The following is a 20821-nucleotide window of genomic DNA, read 5'->3' as shown; positions in this document are numbered from 1 at the left end:
CATTCCCCTACAGATCACGTCTCTTGGAGTCTTTCATGTGTTTTTCCAAAGCTCACTTGCAGATCTGTTTGAAGTTTTGTACCAAGTGTAAAAAATCTGTCATCCCCCCCTTGGCCCCCTCTGTAAACTATAAAAATAAAGAGAAGTCACGTTATCCGAGAATTAACTACACTGGTGCTGTGTAACCACCACAGTCTACTATACTGTCTGGGTGTACCTTGGATGTGTATAATCTCCAGATGGGTGATGACCTGATGTCAATGCTCCATCATACACACTGCAAATGTGTAATACTATTGTCTTTCTTGTCTTGTGCTGCCCATACGTTTAGTGGCTGCCATGCTCACAAATTGTTCTCACATAAAAAAGTTCCTTTTGTTTAATGGTGCATAAGCTGCAGCTATAGGGTCTAGGTTAGACAATATGGAGCCTTGAAGGGGTTGTTCCCCTGACCACATTCATCACCTATCCACAGGAGAGAAGATAAATGCGCGATCACTGGGTATATATATATATATATATATATATATATCTATCACTATGTATAATCACTGGAGCTCTCCAAATACCCCTTGTGAATGGAGTGGTAGAGCGCTCGTGTGGCCATCCCTTCATTTACTGTTTATGGGGCTGCAAACATATAGACAAGGAAAATGGAGTCACTTACAAGAAATTATTCCAACTTAAATAAACTTTATCAGTAAAATCAACTAGACTTGATTTAACTGATAAAGTTTATATATGTTGGAAATTTTTTTTGTAAGTGACTCCATTTTCCTTGTCTATATGTGTGTATATATCTGGAGGTCATATAGTAATGTATACCATAGGGGTATTTATTTAGCACACGCTCCTAGCTAGTATTACCTGTATATACCCTGATATCTGAAATACGTTTTTTGTTTATGGGACTGACAGTGATAGCCAAGCGAGATCTAGGTCAGTCCCATAGCACTAAATGGAATGGTAAGTGGTGGCTATGCAAGCGCACTACCACGTCATTCACAGAGGGCATTCTAGGACTGCCTATCTCTTGATCACTGGGTGTCCTGACGGTTGGACCACCAGTGATTCCACATTTATCACCTATCCTGTGAGGAGAAATGCAGTTAGTTGGCCAACCCAACAATCAAAGTCTCATGAAAACAACCCTTGTACATATGCCCTATAAGGAAGCCCGTACAAGGGCCAGAAAAGAGCCGAAATGTAGGTCGGGGCTTGTCTGGACCTGCAACACTATGGGTGAGCAACCTCTTATTTAGGGGGAGATCACTATGGGGATTCTTATTTAGATTTCCTCAGCTATTATTAGCGTTAGGATTAATAAAGGCACCTTTACTGGTTTTCTGCACTGTGCACTTTAGAGCAGCGGTTCTCAACCTTTTTTGCCTGAGTACCCTTAACAGCCCATTCCCGAAAAATTTGTACCCCCATATTAGGGACATTTTGTAATGATAATAGTATAATTCATATGCTTTACTTTCATCTATAGCACGCCCCCTGTTCCTCTCCTTATCTCCCCAGTCCCCCGACTTACAGGTGACGTCTTCTCTAACCAGAGTTCTTTACTTTTCTTTTCTATCTGGCCTAGACCGCCATTAAGATTTCTCCCGTACAAGACTTAACCACAGAACCAGCCAAACAAACAAACTCCCCATGTTTATTGTCACACACAGTAATAGCTCCAGCTTTGTATCACCATAAAGTTTTTAGGCCCCCTCTGAACTCCCAAATATAGCTGTAGGCCCCCAAACTGCCCCTATATATAGTTGTAGGCCACCATACTGTCTCGCTTTGGCAACAAAGCTGATGGTAGTTACTGCCCACCGCTGCCCAATCCCCACGATTCCCCTTTGCTGTCCTCCTGCTCCCCTCCTTGGTGCAGTGACATCAGCCGACCATTTCTTTCAAAGTGGTCCAGACCAGTAACCAGTGTTTTCTTTCTTTTTTTTTTTTTTTCAGGTACCCCCTGGAGAACTGCTAAGTACCCCTGGGGGTACTTGTACCCCCAGGTTGAGAACCACTGCTTTAGAGAGTTAGGTTCGGATATCCCTCTTACCATATTCTGATTGTTGCCACCTAGTTTACATTTGACAATTGATGAGATATATATGTGTATGCAATAGTCCAGCTTTGTTGTGACAATATTATCTTTATCGGCACATGGTTTTCTTTGTAATTATTATTTTCTTCTTTTTTTTCTATTTTTGTTATTGGTTTGTGATTTTATAAATTTTCTAATAAATTAGACTGATTTTATGCAGTGGTTATGCTCTTTTCTAGTTCTTTTGTATACAACACAGGAAGGGCTGTACGAATGATTGTTGGATCGTTTATGTGGCCATCTGCCTCCATTAGTCATTGACCACACATTCCCTTTTACATGGGGAGATGTGTGGGCAACAAACGAGAATTCTTTAGCAAGGCAAAACAAAGTGATCAGCTAAAGAACAAGCATTTGCCCTATTACACAAGCCAACAATGGCCTATGTGGCTGATAATCACTTCACATAATAGGGCCCTTACTGTCCAGCACAAGCCTGTGAGGGAGTTCAGCGCTTATCCAACACTGCTGCTCAGGGCTCAAGTCCTGCAGGAACGCATGGGAACGGAGTTTCTAGACTTTTTCCACAGCAGGAACACTGTTCCCATTAGCAGGACTCCTGAAGGACCAACCCTTGAGTGGAAATCTTGAGTGAGTTCCCTCACTTTTAATTTTCCCAGGACTTGACCTCTGCTGCTACTCCATTATTTGTGAGTGTAAGATGTCCATCGACCAGGAAAGAGAGGATATTCTATTGATTTCAATGGATGATAGGAACATATGCAGGGATTGCCTATTCATGAGGCAACTTTGGTTGCGACAAAAGTCTCAGATTGCAAGAAAATAAAGCCTCGATAGGCATTATTCATGAAATACATTATTATTGTTAGGGGGTGTGGCCTAGAAACACATTATTCCTACTATTTTTGCTATTTTCCCTGCCTTTTAGCCCCTCAGTCTGCATGTTCCCCTGTATCTCCTCTAACCCTTCAGTGCTTTTTTGAAGATGGCGCTGGCCTCTGACATCTGCAGCCTACCCGTAGGCTTACGGGCCTGGAGGGCTGTCCAGAAGCCGATGTCGCCTCCTTTTCCTCTGTGCCTCCAGTGACAGAAAGCCTCTGGTCCTGACATTGTGGGAGCCCCCCTGTCCGGCCAGAAGCTGACAGATCTTCCTGTGCAGGTGGACAGCCATCACTAAGGTCTGTGAATTGCTCCTTCTCCCCTACAGCGAGGCTCCGAGGGTAACCCTTCAGGTGCTGTACCCACTCTTTTCTATACAACATTTATCACTTAGCCAAGTGATGATCCGGTGCACGCACAGCAGAGGTGGGTTGAAGATTTTCTCTATTTCTCACTCCTTCTTTTTTGCCCGTTAACCATTCAGTTTCTGTCTCTCTGCTCTTACCCTTGGTTAACCCTTCAGGTGCTGTCCCTTCGCTCTTACCCTCTGTTCACACTTCAGGTGCTGTCCTTTCTCTTTTTCCCATGTTAACTCTTCACTTCCTCCCGTCCTCCCGTTAACCCTTCTCTGGTCTCCTAATCTCGTTTTAGGGTGTCATTCGATTAATCGGCTAACTAATTGATTTTAGAAATAATCATTAGTTGCAGCCATAAGGTAAATAAGAGGAGGAGATTAGAGGGAATCATCCAAGTATGTTATCCATGGCTGCCAAGATAAATTAGTTTCTGTTTTCCCTAGACACTCGGTAAAGGGGACATGGGAGCATATGTGAAGCATGGGGCATCTACGAAAGCATAAGGGAGAGGCGGAAGGAAACATTTTCTTTAAAGGGGTACTCTGGTGGAAATAATTTTTTTTTTTTATATCAACTGGTGCCATAAAGTTAAACAGATTTGTAAATTACTTCTATTTAAAAATCTTAATCCTTCCAGTATATATCAGCTGCTGTATATTACATAGGAAGTGCTTTTCTCTTTGATTTCTTTTCTGTCTGACCACAGTGCTCTCACTGCCCAGAGCAAGATAGGTTTGTTATGGGGATTTGTTCCTGAAAGTTCCTGACATGTGTCAGCAGAGAGCACAGTGGTATGACTGAAAAGAAATTCAAAAATAAAAGAACTTCCTCTGTAGTATACAGCAGCTGATAAGTACTGGAAGGATTAAGATTTTCAAACAGAAGTAATTTACAAATCTGTTTAACTTACTGGCACCAGTTTATAAAAAAAATATTTTCCCACTGGAGTACCCCTTTAAGCCCTTTATTAATATTACATCATTATGCATGACCATCAGGGCCTGGTGGGTCCGTTGGTCCCAGCCAGCACTTTTCAGGGGTGGCACTTTCCTGCCCCCCCCCTTTTTATTTTTACTTTGCCTCCTACATTCATGGTATGTGCATAATAGCGTAGCGGGCACATTAGACCTGGGTCTGACGAGGGACGTTGCGCAAGTGACATCCCTCAGCAGACCAGTTCAGGAGAACGTCAGTGACGTCACTTGTCAGGGTGTGTGTTTATGTATGTTTTTGCGTGTGTGGTGGACTATGCTACCTAATGTGGGAAATCTATGCTACCTAATGTGGGAAATCTATGCTACCTAATGTGGGGAATATATGCTACCTAATGTGGGAAAACTATGCTACCTAATGTGGGAAAACTATGCTACCAAATGTGGGGAAACTATGCTACCTAATGTGGGGAAACTATGCTACCTAATGTGGGGAATCTATGCTACCTAATGTGGGGACACTATTCTACCTAATGTGAGGAAACTATGCTACCTAATGTGGGGAACCTATGCTACCTAATGTGGGGAATCTATGCTACCTAATGTGGGAAAACTATTCTACCTAATGGGGGGAAAGTATGCTACCTAATGGGGGGAAAGTATGCTACCTAATGGGGGGAAACTATGCTACCTAATGTGGGGAATCTATGCTACCTAATGTGGGAAAACTATTCTACCTAATGTGGGGAAATTATGCTACCTAATGGGGGGAACTATGCTACCTAATGTGGGAAAACTGTGCTATCTAATGTGGGGAAACTGCTACCTAATGTGGGGAATTTATGCTACCTAATGTGAGGAAACTATGCTACCTAAGGTGGGGAAATTATGCTACCTAATGTGGGGAAACTGTGCTACCTACTGTGGGGAAATGGTGCTACCTAATGTGGGGAATCTATGATACCTAATGTGGGGAATCTATGCTATCTAATGTAGGGAATCTATGCTACCTAATGTGGGGAATCTATGCTACCTAATGTGGGGAAACTATTCTACCTAATATGGGGAAACTATTCTACCTAATATGGGGAAACTATGCTACCTAATGTGGGGGGGGGACTATGCTACCTAATGTGGGGGGAATCTATGCTACGTAATGTGGGGAACTATGCTACCTAATGTGGGGAATCTATGCTACCTAATGTGGGGAAACTGTGCTACCTAATGTGGAGAATCTATGCTATCTAATGTGGGGAATCTATGCTACCTAATGTGGGAATCTATGCTACCTAATGTGGGGAAACTATTCTACCTAATGTGGGGAAACTATGCTACCTAATGTGGGGAATCTATGCTACCTAATGTGGGGAAACTAGTCTACCTAATGTGGGGAAACTATGCTACCTAATGTGGGGAATCTATGCTACCTAATGTGGGGAAACTAGTCTACCTAATGTGGGGAAACTATGCTACCTAATGTGGGGAACCTATGCTACCTAATGTGGGGAAACTATGCTACCTAATGTGGGAAAACTATTCTACCTAATGGGGGGAAAGTATGCTACCTAATGGGGGGGGAACTATGCTACCTAATGTGGGGAATCTATGCTACCTAATGTGGGAAAACTATTCTACCTAATGTGGGGAAATTATGCTACCTAATGGGGGGAACTATGCTACCTAATGTGGGGGGAAACTGTGCTATCTAATGTGGGGAAACTGCTACCTAATGTGGGGAATGTATGCTACCTAATGTGGGGAAACTATGCTACCTAAGGTGGGGAAATTATGCTACCTAATGTTGGGAAACTATGCTACCTAATGTGGGGAAACTATGCTACCTAATGTGGGGAATCTATGCTGCCTAATGTGGGGAACTATGCTACCTAATGTGGGGAATCTATGTTACCTAATGTGGGGAAACTGTGCTACCTAATGTGGAGAATCTATGCTGCCTAATGTGGGGAAACTGTGCTGCCTAATATGGGGAAACTGTGCTACCTAATGTGAGGAATCTATGTTACCTAATGTGGGGAATCTATGCTACCTAATGTGGGAAAACTATTCTACCTAATGTGGGGAAAGTATGATACCTAATGGGGGGGGAAACTATGCTACATAATGTGGGTAAACTGTACTACCTAATGTGGGGAAACTGCTACCTAATGTGGGAAAACTATTCTACCTTATGTGGGGAAACTATGCTACCTAATGGGGGGGTGAACTATGCTACCTAATGTGGGGAAACTGTGCTACCTACTGTGGGGAAATGGTGCTACCTAATGTGGGGAATCTATGCTACCTAATGTGGGGGGAATCTATGCTACCTAATGTGGGGGGAATCTATGCTATCTAATGTAGGGAATCTATGCTACCTAATGTAGGGAATCTATGCTACCTAATGTGGGGAAACTATTCTACCTAATATGGGGAAACTATGCTACCTAATGTGGGGGGGGGAAACTATGCTACCTAATGTGGGGGGAATCTATGCTACCTAATGTGGGGAACTATGCTACCTAATGTGGGGAATCTATGCTACCTAATGTGGGGAAACTATGCTACCTAATGTAGGGAACATATTCTACCTAATGTGGGGAACCATGCTACCTAATGTGGGGAATCTATGCTACCTAAAGTGGGGAATCTATGCTACCTAATGTGGGAAAACTATTCTACCTAATGTGGGGAAAGTATGCTACCTAATGGGGGGGGGAACTATGCTACCCAATGTGGGGAATCTATGCTACCTAATATGGGAAAACTATTCTACCTAATGTGTGGAAATTATGCTACCTAAAGGGGGGAACTACGCTACCTAATGTGGGGAAACTGCTACCTAATGTGGGGAATCTATGCTACCTAATGTGGGGAAACTATGCTCCCTAATGTGGGGAAACTATGCTACCTAATGTAGTGAAACTATTCTACCTAATGTGGGGAATCTATGCTACCTAATGTGGGGAAACTGTGCTACCTAATGTGGGGAAACTGTGCTACCTAATGTGGGGAATCTATGCTGCCTAATGTGGGGAAACTGTGCTACCTAATGTGGGGAAACAGTGCTACCTAATGTAGGGAAACTGTGCTACCTAATGTGGGGAATCTATGCTACCTAATGTGGGAAAACTATTCTACCTAATGTGGGGAAACTGCTACCTAATGTGGGGAATCTATGCTACCTAATGTGGGAAAACTATTCTACCTAATGTGGGGAAATTATGCTACCTAATGGGGGGGCTGCTACCTAATGTGGGGAAACTGTGCTACCTAATGTGGGGAAACAGCTACCTAATGTGGGGAATCTATGCTACCTAATGTGGGGAATCTATGCTACCTAATGTGGGGAAAATGTGCTACCTAATGTGGGGAAACTATTCTACCTAATGTGGGGGAACTATGCTACATAATGTGGGGAAACTGTGCTACCTAATGTGGGGAAACTGCTACCTAATGTGGGAAAACTATTCTACCTAATGTGGGGAAATTATGCTACCTAATGGGGGGAAACTATGCTAGCTAATGTGGGGAAACTGTGCTACCTAATGTGGGGAATCTATGCTACCTGATGTGGGGAATATATGCTATCTAATGTGGTGAATCTATGCTACCTAATGTGGGGGGGAACTATGCTACCTAATGTGGGGAATCTATGCTACCTAATGTGGGGAAACTATTCTACCTAATGTGGGGAAACTATGCTACCTAATGTAGGGAACATATGCTACCTAATGTGGGGAAACTATGCTACCTAAAGTGGGGAATCTATGCTACCTAAAGTGGGTAAACTGTGCTACCTAATGTGGGGAATCTATGCTACCTAATGTGGGGAATCTATGCTACCTAATGTGGGGGGAAACTATGCTACCTAATGTGGGGAATCTATGCTACCTAATCTGGGGAATCTATGCTACCTAATGTGGGGAAACTATGCTACCTAATGTAGGGAACCTATGCTACCTAATGTGGGGAAACTATGCTACCTAATGTGGGGAATCTATGCTACCTAAAGTGGGGAATCTATGCTACTTAATGTGGGAAAACTATTCTACCTAATGTGGGGAAAGTATGCTACCTAATGGGGGGGAACTATGCTACCTAATGTGGGAAAATTATTCTACCTAATGTGGGGAAATTATGCTACCTAATGGGGGGAACTATGCTACCTAATGTGGGGAAACAGTGCTACCTAATGTGGGGAAACTGCTACCTAATGTGGGGAAACTATGCTACCTAATGTGGGGAATCTATGCTACCTAATGTGGGGAAACTATGCTACCTAATGTGGGGAAACTATGCTACCTAATGTGGGGAAACTATGCTACCTAATATGTGGAAACTATGCTACCTAATGTTGGGAAACTATGCTACTTAATGTGGGGAAACTATGCTACCCTATGTGGGGAAACTATGCTACCTAATGTGGGGAATCTATGCCACCTAATGTGGGAAAACTATGTTACCTAATGTGGGGAAACTCTGCTACCTAATGTGGGGAAACTATGCTACCTACTGTGGGGGAACTGCTGCCTACCTAATGCTGCAGTTTAATGTGAGTTGCAGTGCAATTTTATGGCATTTCACTCTTGGACCCAGGCAGAACAATGTCTTGGGCCGGCCCTGATGACCATCATTACATAATCCCAGATTTATCAATCTACAAAAACTCTACATGTTTGGTTTTTCCCACGGCAACCAATCACATCTCAGCTTTCATTTTACCAGAGCTTGTTAAGATATAAAAGCTGAGCTGTGGTTACAATGCACAAAACAAGAATGTCTTGTTTTAAGACAGATATATCTCAGACATGTATTTCAGACATGATAAATCTTGGCCAATGTCTGCTATTTGTGGTACATCTATACTGCTGAACAGTTTATAGGAGGCCACAAAACTTCTCATCTCCTACCTACAAGGAGTAAAGTCAATTCCCTCTCAGCACAAATACTGTCTGAGGGTACTTACCTTGCTGCTTTCTGTGTCAGATCCATAGGAAAGTCTGGGCAAAGCATCTGGAGGAGGCACTGGTATTCTTTCATAGTCAACAGATCTGCAAGACAGATAGATTTGTTGAATGTGCACCTATGACCGTGAGGCTCAGATTTGTAAGAGGGGAAGAAAAAAAAGCAGATCACAAATTTTGCCACGATTTGTGCTATGAGAAAACTTCATCTGGAAAGGAGCATAGTAAATAGGTATTTTCCTTGTTTTGTAACAGTATGTTTTAACACATTTATGTGCCTAGCATTCAAATTATACAATATACACAAAGGTATGGTAAAAACATATTATATTAAATATGGTACTGTTCTACGGTGGCTTCCTACTGCAGGCTACATGCCTGGACTGTATAGTGCTCATTCATTATACTGTACAGAGAAGGGACAGGGGTGGTCAGGATGTCTCATATGAAGGTAAACAAAAGGGGGGTGTCAGAACCTCGCTGGTGTTTACTTAGAGTATAAATATCTGTAGCACGGTATAATTTGCACAGTGGTTTCCCTCCCTAAAAATCTTCTCCTTCTGCCACAAAGCTCTTGGGAGCGGCTCATGGAACTCTTGGCATAGGTTAAAGGAATTACAACCAGCAATGCTATTTCAACACGGGGCAGGGAACAACCACTAGGGCTGCACTGCCCTCCATAATGCACTGAAAATACAATGCATACCATACATTATACTGCCTTGGCTCCGGGATGTGCACAGAAGCCAGCCAGCAAAACTGAACCACAAGTTGGGAATGAAAAAACACAAAACTAAATGAGTGGGATAAGGAAAACCAAGGACCTACTAGAAGCTGTGGTTACTCTGTGGAAGGCAGGATGGAACAGCCCAAATATGTGGAGTTTATGTTTATTTCATGAAAGATGACTTCATTGGGGGGTATTTATAAAAAACAACCAAACTGTCTATACTAATCCATAAATGTATTAACTGGTCATCATTCTCACAAAACACACTGCTGTAATAACAACTCCTACCTGTGCAAATTACTGCTGGTAGGGGTTATTGTGTATATACGTTACTGATCCTGAGATTTATCCTGCAATAAACTTCAGAGCTGCATTCACTATTCTGCTGGTGGGGTCGCTTTGTATATAAATTACTTATCCTGTACTCATCCTGAGTAGCATCCTGTATTATACTTCAGAGCTGCACTCACTATTCTGCTGGTGGGGTCGCTTTGTATATACACAGTTAAAGATGAGCACTGATTGGTGTTACGCCGTGCGCTCCGGGTCCCCGCTCCTCCCCGGAGCGCTCGCAGCGTTTTCCTGTTCACAGCACCCGGTAGACCCGCTGACCTGGAGCGCTGCGATAATGTCCCTAGCCGGGATGCGATCCGCGATGCTGGACGCGCCCGCTCGCGGTTCGCATCCCAGCCCGCTTACCAGACTCGTTCCCCGTCTGTATTGTCCCGGCGCGCACGGCCCCGCTCCCTAGGGCGCGCGCGCGCCGCTTCTCTGCGATTTAAAGGGCCAGTGTGCCGCTGATTGGCGCCTGGTTCTAATTAGTGTATTCACCTGTGCACTTCCCTATATAACCTCACTTCCCCTTCCCTTCCTTGCCGGATCTTGTTGCCATTGTGCCAGTGAAAGCGTTCTTTGTATGTCCCAAGCCAGTGTTCCAGACCTCTTGCCGTTGCCCCTGACTACGATCTTTGCTGCCTGCCCTGACCTTCTGCTACGTCCGACCCTGCTCTTGTCTAATCCCTTGTACCGCGCCTATCTCAGCAGTCAGAGAGGTTGAGCCGTTACCGGTGGATACGACCTGGTTGCTACCGCCGCTGCAAGACCATCCCGCTTTGCGGTGGGCTCTGGTGAAAATCAGTAGCAACTTAGAACCGGTCCACCGACACGGTACACGCCAATCCCTCTCTGGCACAGAGGATCCACCTCCATCCTGCTGAATCCTGACAATTGGTTGATATGGAAAACAAAGAAAATATTATTATCTCCTTTAGTATTTTCTAGTGTAAAGACTACAAGTCCAGAATGCAAATCAATAGAACAAGCTCCGGGTAGACATTGAGGCAGCAATGAATCCTGGGAGTATTCAGCTCTGAAGCTTGCAGAATAGTTAGTGCAGCTCTATAAATCAAGATATTGCAAAACATTAACAAAGGTACTAGATGTTTTGCCAGGGGGCTGTTCATTACAGAATGAATGAATACCACAGAGCTGTGATCTATGGGATCAGGGGACCAAAAAGTTTAACATTCTCAGAAGCAGTAGATGTAACCTGAGCATATTCATTACATTATAATGTATAGGAAATAGAGATACCCCAACAGGCCAGCAGGGGGGAGTGTGAGCAACAAATACCACAATATTTAGCAGCCCACAGAGTAAATGAAGATCAGCAGTGGTGGTAAATGATGGCACGGCGCAGCAGTCAAAACAATCCAGATGACGGAAAACAGCTCTGTAATGACAGGCAAACGTACCCAGGCAAAACTGAGACTCTAGAAAGGATCCCATGGCATGCAATCTATCAGACGAAAGATAATCATACAGTAACTTATGCAAAACAGACATTTTCTGTGCTCATCAATCTAGTATAAGTTATCCATGAAGGAAGTATTGAGCACGCTTATTTACTGAAACAGCGTTTTCCATCAGACAGGGCTGTGTGTGGTTGAGAACCTGCGATTAAAGGGGTATTCTGGTGAAAACCTTTTTTCTTTTAAATCAACTGGTGGCAGAAAGTTAAACATATTTGTAAATTACTTCTATTAAAAAATCTTAATCCTTCCTGTACTTATTAGCTGCTGAATACTACAGAGGAAATTCTTTTCTTTTTGGAATGCTCTCTGATGACATCACGAGCACAGTTCTCTCTGCTGACGTTATTATAATAATAATAATAATAATAATAATGCTCTATTTATTGTTGTCCTTAGTGGGATTTGAACCCAAGTCCCCAGCACTGCAAGGCAGCAGTGCTAACCACTGAGCCACCATGCTGCCCTTAGCATGCATCTGCTATGCACTGTTGCTAAAATGAACAGAGATGTCAGCAGAGAGCACTGTGCTCGTGATGTCATCAGTGTTCCAAAAAGAAAGGAATTTCCTCTGTAGCATTCAGCAGCTAATAAGTACTGGAAGGATTAAGATTTTTTAATAGAAGTCATTTACAAATATGTTTAACTTTCTGCCACCAGTTGATTTAAAAGAAAAAAGGTTTTCACCGGAGTACCCCTTTAAATAAAGGAGGGAGCGTTTGATTTTGAAATTGTGCCCCCTTTATTCAGTATGAACTTGCAACGGTTTTGATAAAAGAACCTCAATGTTTCTATGATCCTTTTCATATTTTAATGAAATGTTTATTTTTGATCTGGTTACAGTAGATTGAAAAAAATAAGGAAAAGTGAACGACCTATACACATTATACTGCACACAACCCCACAGGAAGTGCCCATCAAACACTAAATGGGCACTGTCAGAATCAAAAACTTTTTATATGATGTACATCTTGGCAAAACATTAATCTTTCTAATATACTTCATAACAATGCTTTATCTCCATTTTATAGAAATCATGGCTTATAAATAAAAGACCACTAGGGGCCCCCATACCGTCCAGAACATAATCCTGTCCAGCTGCAGCATCATATTTGTCCAGGCTGAAGCACAGGCGGGGACAAAGTCCAGGAAGTGAGGGTGGACTAGCACTTCTCTGTGCTCACTCACTGTCTGAAAACAGAGAGGTGGCTTACAGAACGGCCTGTGGTGATTGGATGAAGACACCGAGCACTGCACACTCAAGGAGGAAGTGAATGCATGGTGAGTTAGGGTGGGCTCTTTCCTGAACAGTGGATATCAGAATGAGTAAGAAGCAGAACAGAGGGATTTGTGAGCCAGATAAGGAAGCTAGACAAATAAAAAAGCCATGTAAAACATCTGCATGACCTAGCAAGTAACATATATAAGCATTATTTTTTTTTGGTGATATGACAGGTACACCTTAAAGGGGTACTCCCATTGAAAACTTTTTATTTTTTATTTTTAATGAACTGGTGCCAGAAAGTTAAACAGATTTGTAAATTACTTCTATTAAAAAAATCTTAATCCTTCCAGTACTTTTTAGGGGCTATATACTACAGAAGAAATGCTTTTCTTTTTGGATTTCTCTGATGTCACGACCACAGTGCTCTCTGCTGACCTCTGCTGTCAATTTTTGGAACTTCCAAGAGCAGAAGAAAATCCCCATAGCAAACATATGCTGCTTTAGACAGTTCCTAAAATGGACAGCAGAGGTCAGCAGAGAGCACTGTAGTCGTGACATCAGAGAAATCCAAAAAGAAAAGCATTTCTTCTGTGGTATACAGCCCATAAAATGTATTGGAAGGATTAAGATTTTTTAATAGAAGTAATTTACAAATCTGTTTAACTTTCTGGCACCAGTCGATTAAAAAAAAAAGTTTTCCATGGGAGTACCCCTTTAAACACTTTCACTTCCCAAGTGTAAAGATGTCCATACACATTAGAGCAAAGATGTCCAAACTCACCAATTTCAGAAGACACTATAATGTGTATGGGTGGCTTATTGATCCCAATACATACAGAATGATGCAACGTTTCGACCTAACAATAAGGTCTTTATCAATAAGGTCTTGATAAAGACCTTATTGTTAGGTCGAAACGTTGCATCATTCTGTATGTATTGGGATCAATAAACCACCTTCTTTGAATTTGGACACCAATACCGGAGTGCCGTCTTCCATTTCTTCTATTGATACGTTTGCCTTGGTCAAGCTTGAAGATGGGCACCCACTAACCCTTGTAAGGGTTTGAACACTGTGCATCTCCCATCTTTTATATATAATGTGTATGGGGGTGTCCTGATTCTACCCCTAAGATGTGTGAAAAAAAAAGTATCAGGCGTGTTGGATTTCAACATGCTCAGTCCTTTGTTCCCACAAGAGATGGATCACTGCCCGAGGAGTGTCAGCAGCATATTCCTACTTTCACTATTGTATGGACATGTAAACTTGACTGGCAGGTGTATGTGCACTTTAAGGCTATGTTCAGACAGCAGAAATTTCACATAGATGCGGAATACCACAGCATTAATTTGGCCAGATAAATTCTGCATGAATACAAAGAGCATGTTTAAAAAGTGCTTTGATTCATTGAAAAAGTAAAAATTTTGCACTGAATCTGTGCGACTTCCGCACGAAAGTCACACGATATCTGCATTTAGCAAAGAAAAGAAAGTCTCAATGGGATTCCGCAGCTGAATTCTGCAAACATATAAGACATGACATATTTTTGCGGAACAGGGAATGTGGAATTTTAGATGCAGAACGTCCGCAGCGAAATTCTTCATTGTGAATAGGACTGCGGAATCCCACTAAACACGATAGGCTATAAACACATGCCGAATTTCCATGTGGATTTCTATGCGGAAATCCATGGCGAAATTTTGCCATGTGAACATAGCCTAAAGGCATGATATATACTCAACCCTAAATTCACAGTCCTCTGCCAGATGCTGCAGGCAATGACTGACCTCAATGGTCTCCGCCTGCATGTACATCGTGTGACTACAGAAGTCAGTGAATTGGCTGTAGCACTATATAGACAATGTACAAGATGTGATGTCATCGCAGCAGGCCCAGTGGTAGACACTGAAGCGGCAGAAAATTAAGAAGCGAGTTAGGGTGGGATCACATCAGCCTATAGAACGCCTGTGTCATGTGCCTTGGCGCTCTCTGAGCCATGGGAAGCGCAGGGAGCCCAGAAGTTTCTATTAACTTCAATGGGAAAAGGGAAACACCTTTAGAGGAGTTTTCTCATAAATTGCATTTATCACCTACTCAGAGAGTATAGGTGATAAAGTATGATGGCTTTGGACTCCCACCACCAAAGACCCTATCAATCATTAAAAAGGGGGTCCTAAGCCTCCCATAAATCCTCACTGCAGGAGAACTATGAATTTAGTAGTGGGCAGAAATGTACACCGCCACTCTATTTAAAGTCTATGGGACTGGGAGATAGTAAAGTTAAGTCTTCAGCTATCTTTGCCAGCTTCAGGAGTGGCAGCAGACATACCTAACGGTGGCTTTAATGTAGTCGTGTAATGAGGAGGAATGGGTCCTCCATTCTAATGATCAGTGAATAGACCTGTACAGAAGTGATACATGTAACTTGCAGGAAAACCTCCTAAATTTATTGAAAAGGGTTATCACATGACCAACAGGAGTCTGACTGTTGGGGACTCCAGTGGTCATATCCCCACCAAAGACAGACAAGCTTTGTACTCAACTTTCTTTATCAAGCCCATAGAGTTGAATGAAGAGGCCGCGTGCAAGTCCTACTGCTGCTCTATTTAACCACACAGCACCCCCTTATTCTCATGATCATTGGGGGTCCTAGTAGTCAGACCTACAATCAGACACCTCGTGGATAAGTGTTGTTTGTTGGAGAATCCCCTCTAAATGGGAGACAGCTGTAGTACCTGTTACATCCCTGTGACAAGAGTGGCACTGTTTCTGAAAAATGAGACATTTATCTTTTGGTACTTTGTATCCATTCCAAAGTAATTTTTGGAAACATATAATGCCTGTCCTAACCAATTACACACTAAATATATCTTACATTTCTATACTGCTATTGTTTCTATGGTTTCACTAGATCTCCCATCAGCAGACAGGATCTCTGACCTGTAGGAAAGGTGTACAAGGACAGGCAAAACAAAGAATACCCAGCCAGAACGCACAGGGTTACATCCTTCCAAACAACCTCTTCTTTTATGTTTGCAAATTGTTGGTCAGTAAAGTTCCATGTGGTTTTGCAAATATTTCTAATGTTTGCAGATCAGAGAAGGACTGTGTTACTCTATGACTGGAGTCTGTCTCATGAAAATAAACTCCGCACTCACTCCATTGCTAATTTGCTGTTCCATCGAGCAGGAATAGAAGAAAAATAAACAAGCTGGAGGCCAAAGGGGACAGTCATCTCTACAGAAGGAGAACCCCAAACCTTTAATTCCCAAGCAGTGCAGCCAGCACACAGACTGCCCATGGAGCTCTGATCTTCCCAGAAGGAAGCATAAAATGACAGAGCTAAACTCGAGCCAGCTGTTCTACCCACCACAGGCCTGCTGTGCCCATCTGTTCCCAGCGTCCTCCATACCTCCCAGCTATTGAGCCCTCCCCAGCTATAGAATGGCACTGAACAAAACACCATGTATTTATGTGCCATGTGATAAGTGGGAACAGAGACCTGCGGAGAGCAAAATGCTGCCGAACACCATGCGATATGCAAACAGCTGGAATGCTTTACCCGTTCCCAGTAAATAAATGATGGTGTCACTTTGAAAATGCTGTTTAGACCAAATTTTTAACAAACAAATACGATCATATAAACTTTCAAGTATATACCCTCGGATGTGATAAAATATACCAAGAGAAATCTCGGAAACGTAATGATTGACCAGCTAAGCCATTTCCTCCTGGTGCAACCAAACAGTGTGGACCACCATGGTTGGCTATGTATTAGTCAAGCAAATCCATTCTGAAAACATATGTTACAAAGCAAATTATTTAATCGGATTGGGATCTCTCATAAAAGAACAAGCAACAAGTGTATAATTATAATACAGACAAAGCAAATGTAACAATAAACATAGAAAATGGGCAATAAATCACCTCTATCATATCACTTGCATCCTATTTTGTTGGATACTTCAACTAAATTTGTAAAACAGATAAATAAATATTCTCTGTGTGTCCCAGAAGAACAACTATTGCCCCCCCCCCCCCCTCTTCTTTCTTACTGTCCTGTGTCTGGCTGTAAGACAACTATCTGCAGCAGGAGCCTCCCCCCTCTGCAGCCGGACAAAAAAACTTAACCTTTGGTATGCTCCATATCCCTTAGCCGAAACAAAGCCATAAAAGGAACAGATCAGCAGCAAATTGAACCCTGTGTTTTTTGCAGGATATTTTCTAGACTAATTGGGGGGGGGGGGGGGGGGTGTATATATAAGTATCAAAACCTGTCCAGAGGAAAAGTTGCTGAGTTGCACATAGCAACTTATCAGATTACTTCTTTTATTTTTGAAATGGTTTCTGAAAAATAAAAGAAGTGATCTGATTGGTTGCTTTATTTTTCTCTGGACAGGTTTTGATAAATCACCCCTTATCTTCTTTTACGTATAATTTATTCACCTGGTTATGGCTGCTGATAGGTGAGTAGGCTAGGAAGCAGCCATATCCAGGTAAATAATACATAAAAGAAGATCAGGTGAATGGCTTGAGACAGTGAAAGATGGACATAGAAAAAGCTGTGCTGCCCCTCCAACATATAATATCAATGAAGCTCTTGACAAACAGATCCAGAAAATAGAAGGTGTATAATATATTCCTGAGATAACTTCTGTCATTTAATGATAGTGTTCTGAAGCCAATGAAACCATTGAGGAATCAATGTGAAAATAAATAATAGCCCTCATTTACTATTGCAAACCCGACATGTTTTGTCGGGTTGTGCGCCAGATTCTGTCGCATTGCGCCAGAAATTCTGTCTGCGCAGAATTTGTGACAGAATTGTAAAAACCCCCAACTAACTCTCCATTTTGGAAAGAAAACCCGGAAAAGGGGCATGGTCATTTGGAAAAGGGGCATGGTCTCAGAAAATGGGCGTGTTCCCAACATTTTCACAAAAACCCAACATATTTACTAAGGTTTCCACATAAAATGTGGTGGATTTGAGCTGAGGAAAACCTAAAGATTAGAGCATGTGTAAAAAAAAGCTAAATGTAGGGAAAGTGGAAAATGTAGGGAACCCTTAGTAAATACTGTGGAAAATAAATTGTAGGGAATTAAAACCCACAAAGAAACCTACACAACACTCTTAGTAAATAAGGGCCAATATGTACGAGAGTAAAACTTTGAGGAATTACAAATATGGCTTCCTACAATTTCAGTAATTTAATCTTAGAAGACTGTCAATGTAGATTTCAGCATCTTAGAAAAGATTTTTTAGATAACATTCCATTTCCAGAAGGCTTTAATTAGGATCATCTGCTTTTTCGGTAAGACATACATGAGTCTACTATGTGAGGCTGTTTCCTTCAAAGACTAAAGCTGGCCATATACATCAGCTTCTTGCTGCTTGTTTGGCCAATAGCTACGCCACACAATCCCCCATTTAGATGGGAAGAGGGAAGAAAGCAGCTGCCAGATCAGACAGTTAAAAACCAACATGCTTGATCTTTTCTTCCCTGATATCTGCTGTTGAGGAAAATCGTGAGACCACCCACCTACTTATTACAGTATTTGTTTGGCTGGTCCCAATGAAATTGGCAAGTCTGGCTAACACATATCTAGCTGATCACAAGATTGTGGGGCATAAAGTGGCTTCTCCATTCAACTATATGGGACAGCCAAATACAGCATTTCGGGCACCCATACACCTTCAGTACCTATTGGCCAAACGTTCATTCAGGCTGATAGCCTCACACAAACACATGAACATTTAGCTTGGCCAAACGTTCATATGTCCTTAATGAAAAGAGGGGTAAAGCTGCTACTAGACCTATCTCCCCCCCCCCCCCCCAAAAAAAATAGTCGAGCCTGATCCTTCATCTTCTTTCATGAGGAGAGAGTCAAGAGGCCTCATACGCATTAGCTTGGTCAGTTGGTTGCACCAAAAGCAGAAAGTTCAGCCCAATTTTCAAGAATGTGCATGGGGTCCTTTAGTTAAAAGAATAATAAAACTCTCACAGATCAGTCTCAATAGCAGTCTTTGTACAACACTGCTGACAATCTCTGTCCTCGAGAACTCTCCCAAACCCTGTGGTGATCCATTTTCTCCAGTTGGCCTTTTCCTCAGCTGTGGCACCTTAATGGCTCCATACTTGGCTATCGGTTCAGGGTAGAACCCTATATACTGCCAAGGCTAGAAAACCTGAACAATGTCGTTGACCTGTTTTTAGTAACAATGCCTTCTCCCCCTGGAATCTGCATGTCACACATCTGTGCTTGCTATAGGGTTTCCAGGGTCTGCTAAATAGTCAGTTCAAACAATCAACAAAAATATAATTGTTTATTTGAATGTGTATATATATATATATATATATATATATATATATAGATAGATATATGTACACACACATTATCATATAAATATAATCCCCATATGCTCCACATTAGAAATGGACAATATCATCACCAAGAATAATAGATTGTTTTCACATATCTACCCAAAATAGGGGCTGTTATACCTCATTCTAGCCATCTGTGGGAGTAATTGATCTAATATTTAGCACCTATTCTGTGAATAAGGTGAACATATTTTAGGCTGACATACCCCTTTAACTGTAAGTATATGCAGGGGATCGGAAGCACTTTAAAAATAGACTGCTATAAAGTATTACTGCCTGTTTATTTTAGCGCTTGGTAGTGGTATCAGCACCTGCACCCCTCCCTATTAAAAGGTTTTAAAAGTGATAGGAACGCTATAAAAAAAAAAGTCTTAATTCCAAAGGGGCTTTGGCTAAGCAGCAGCCCAGCCTTCATTTTTGGGGTCCCACTAAGGGCCATTGCCAGAGACTCATAAATATAAAAGCCCTGTATTTTTCAAGAATGTTTATATTTTGGTGACACCAACATGTAATATTGTTGGGTTTATAAATGCTTTTGAAGGAGGTTAACTCTAGAGATTTGTGGATCACTTTGATGTAAATACATAAAAGGGAAATAAACTGATAATGTCATCTATTCTACACGACAAACCAGATCATACCACGGTCTGCATTTCCCATATCTGAACATTTAATAATATGTCTGGATTATTTGGGGTCAGTAGGTCCACACAGCTTCATTTCTACTGTTTTCTTTTTGAGTTAGTTTGAAAACATGTACCACAAACCCTACAACTAAGTCAACCTCGGGCTAGATGAAATTCCCTATAATTTAGATTAACCAAGATATGCAGCCTTTTTTTATCCACGAAGAGTAGACTCTCACGGTAACTGCAGTCATGTAAATCTGGGAGAAATCTTTTGCTGCTGTTCATTTTATGTGACCATTTTTCATCTAACACATCCTAAGGTCTATAATGAGTAGGAATGCATCATCTCGAAAACTACCGAACTTGCAGAAGAATTTTAAGACTTACGTGAATCAAATTTGTGAATTAAGAGTTTATCGATCAAGTGGTTCTTGATCATCATAACCGATAAAAAGTTTTGTTACAGAAAATCGACAGCTTGAGGGTATCAGGACATGTTGGGAGTTGTAGTTGCACAATAACTAGAGAGCTGCAAGTTGTGGATTGCTTTACCCTCCTTTGCATCATGACCTTCATTTGTTCACCCTTGCCTTCACAGCCATACATTTTTTTTTTCCATCAACAAAGGCACATGAAAGTTAGATTTTTGTGAAATAAGCTTTCTATTTTTAATGGTTCCATTTTAGCATAGATACTGCAATGTATGTAGAATATACTGGTGCTAGGTTACTTGTGCAGCCTAACAGAGGTGGAAAAAAAACTATTTTGGTGTACCGGATATACTAAAGTATAAGCCAACCCGAATAAGCCGAGGCCCCTAATTTCACAAAAAAAAAAAAAAACAGGAAA

The 20821-nt window shown here is 41.8% G+C and overlaps 1 protein-coding gene across 8 annotated transcripts in view; it reads right to left on the bottom strand.

Annotated features, from left to right (window-relative positions):
* The window catches only part of CSTPP1 (centriolar satellite-associated tubulin polyglutamylase complex regulator 1), a 173628-nt gene that overhangs the window by 32377 nt on the left and 120430 nt on the right, over window positions 1-20821 (bottom strand). For all 8 annotated transcript variants that reach the window (XM_056526457.1, XM_056526461.1, XM_056526462.1 and 5 more), the window contains one exon: window positions 9199-9283. In XM_056526457.1, the coding sequence (XP_056382432.1) occupies window positions 9199-9283 (85 nt within the window). The remainder of the gene's footprint in view (window positions 1-9198; window positions 9284-20821) is intronic.

This window comes from Hyla sarda, chromosome 6 (assembly GCF_029499605.1).
Source record: "Hyla sarda isolate aHylSar1 chromosome 6, aHylSar1.hap1, whole genome shotgun sequence".
In the NCBI taxonomy this organism is placed as follows: domain Eukaryota; kingdom Metazoa; phylum Chordata; class Amphibia; order Anura; family Hylidae; genus Hyla; species Hyla sarda.
The sequence above is the reverse complement of the archived record's forward strand: the minus strand, read 5'-3'. Positions and strand labels throughout refer to the sequence as shown.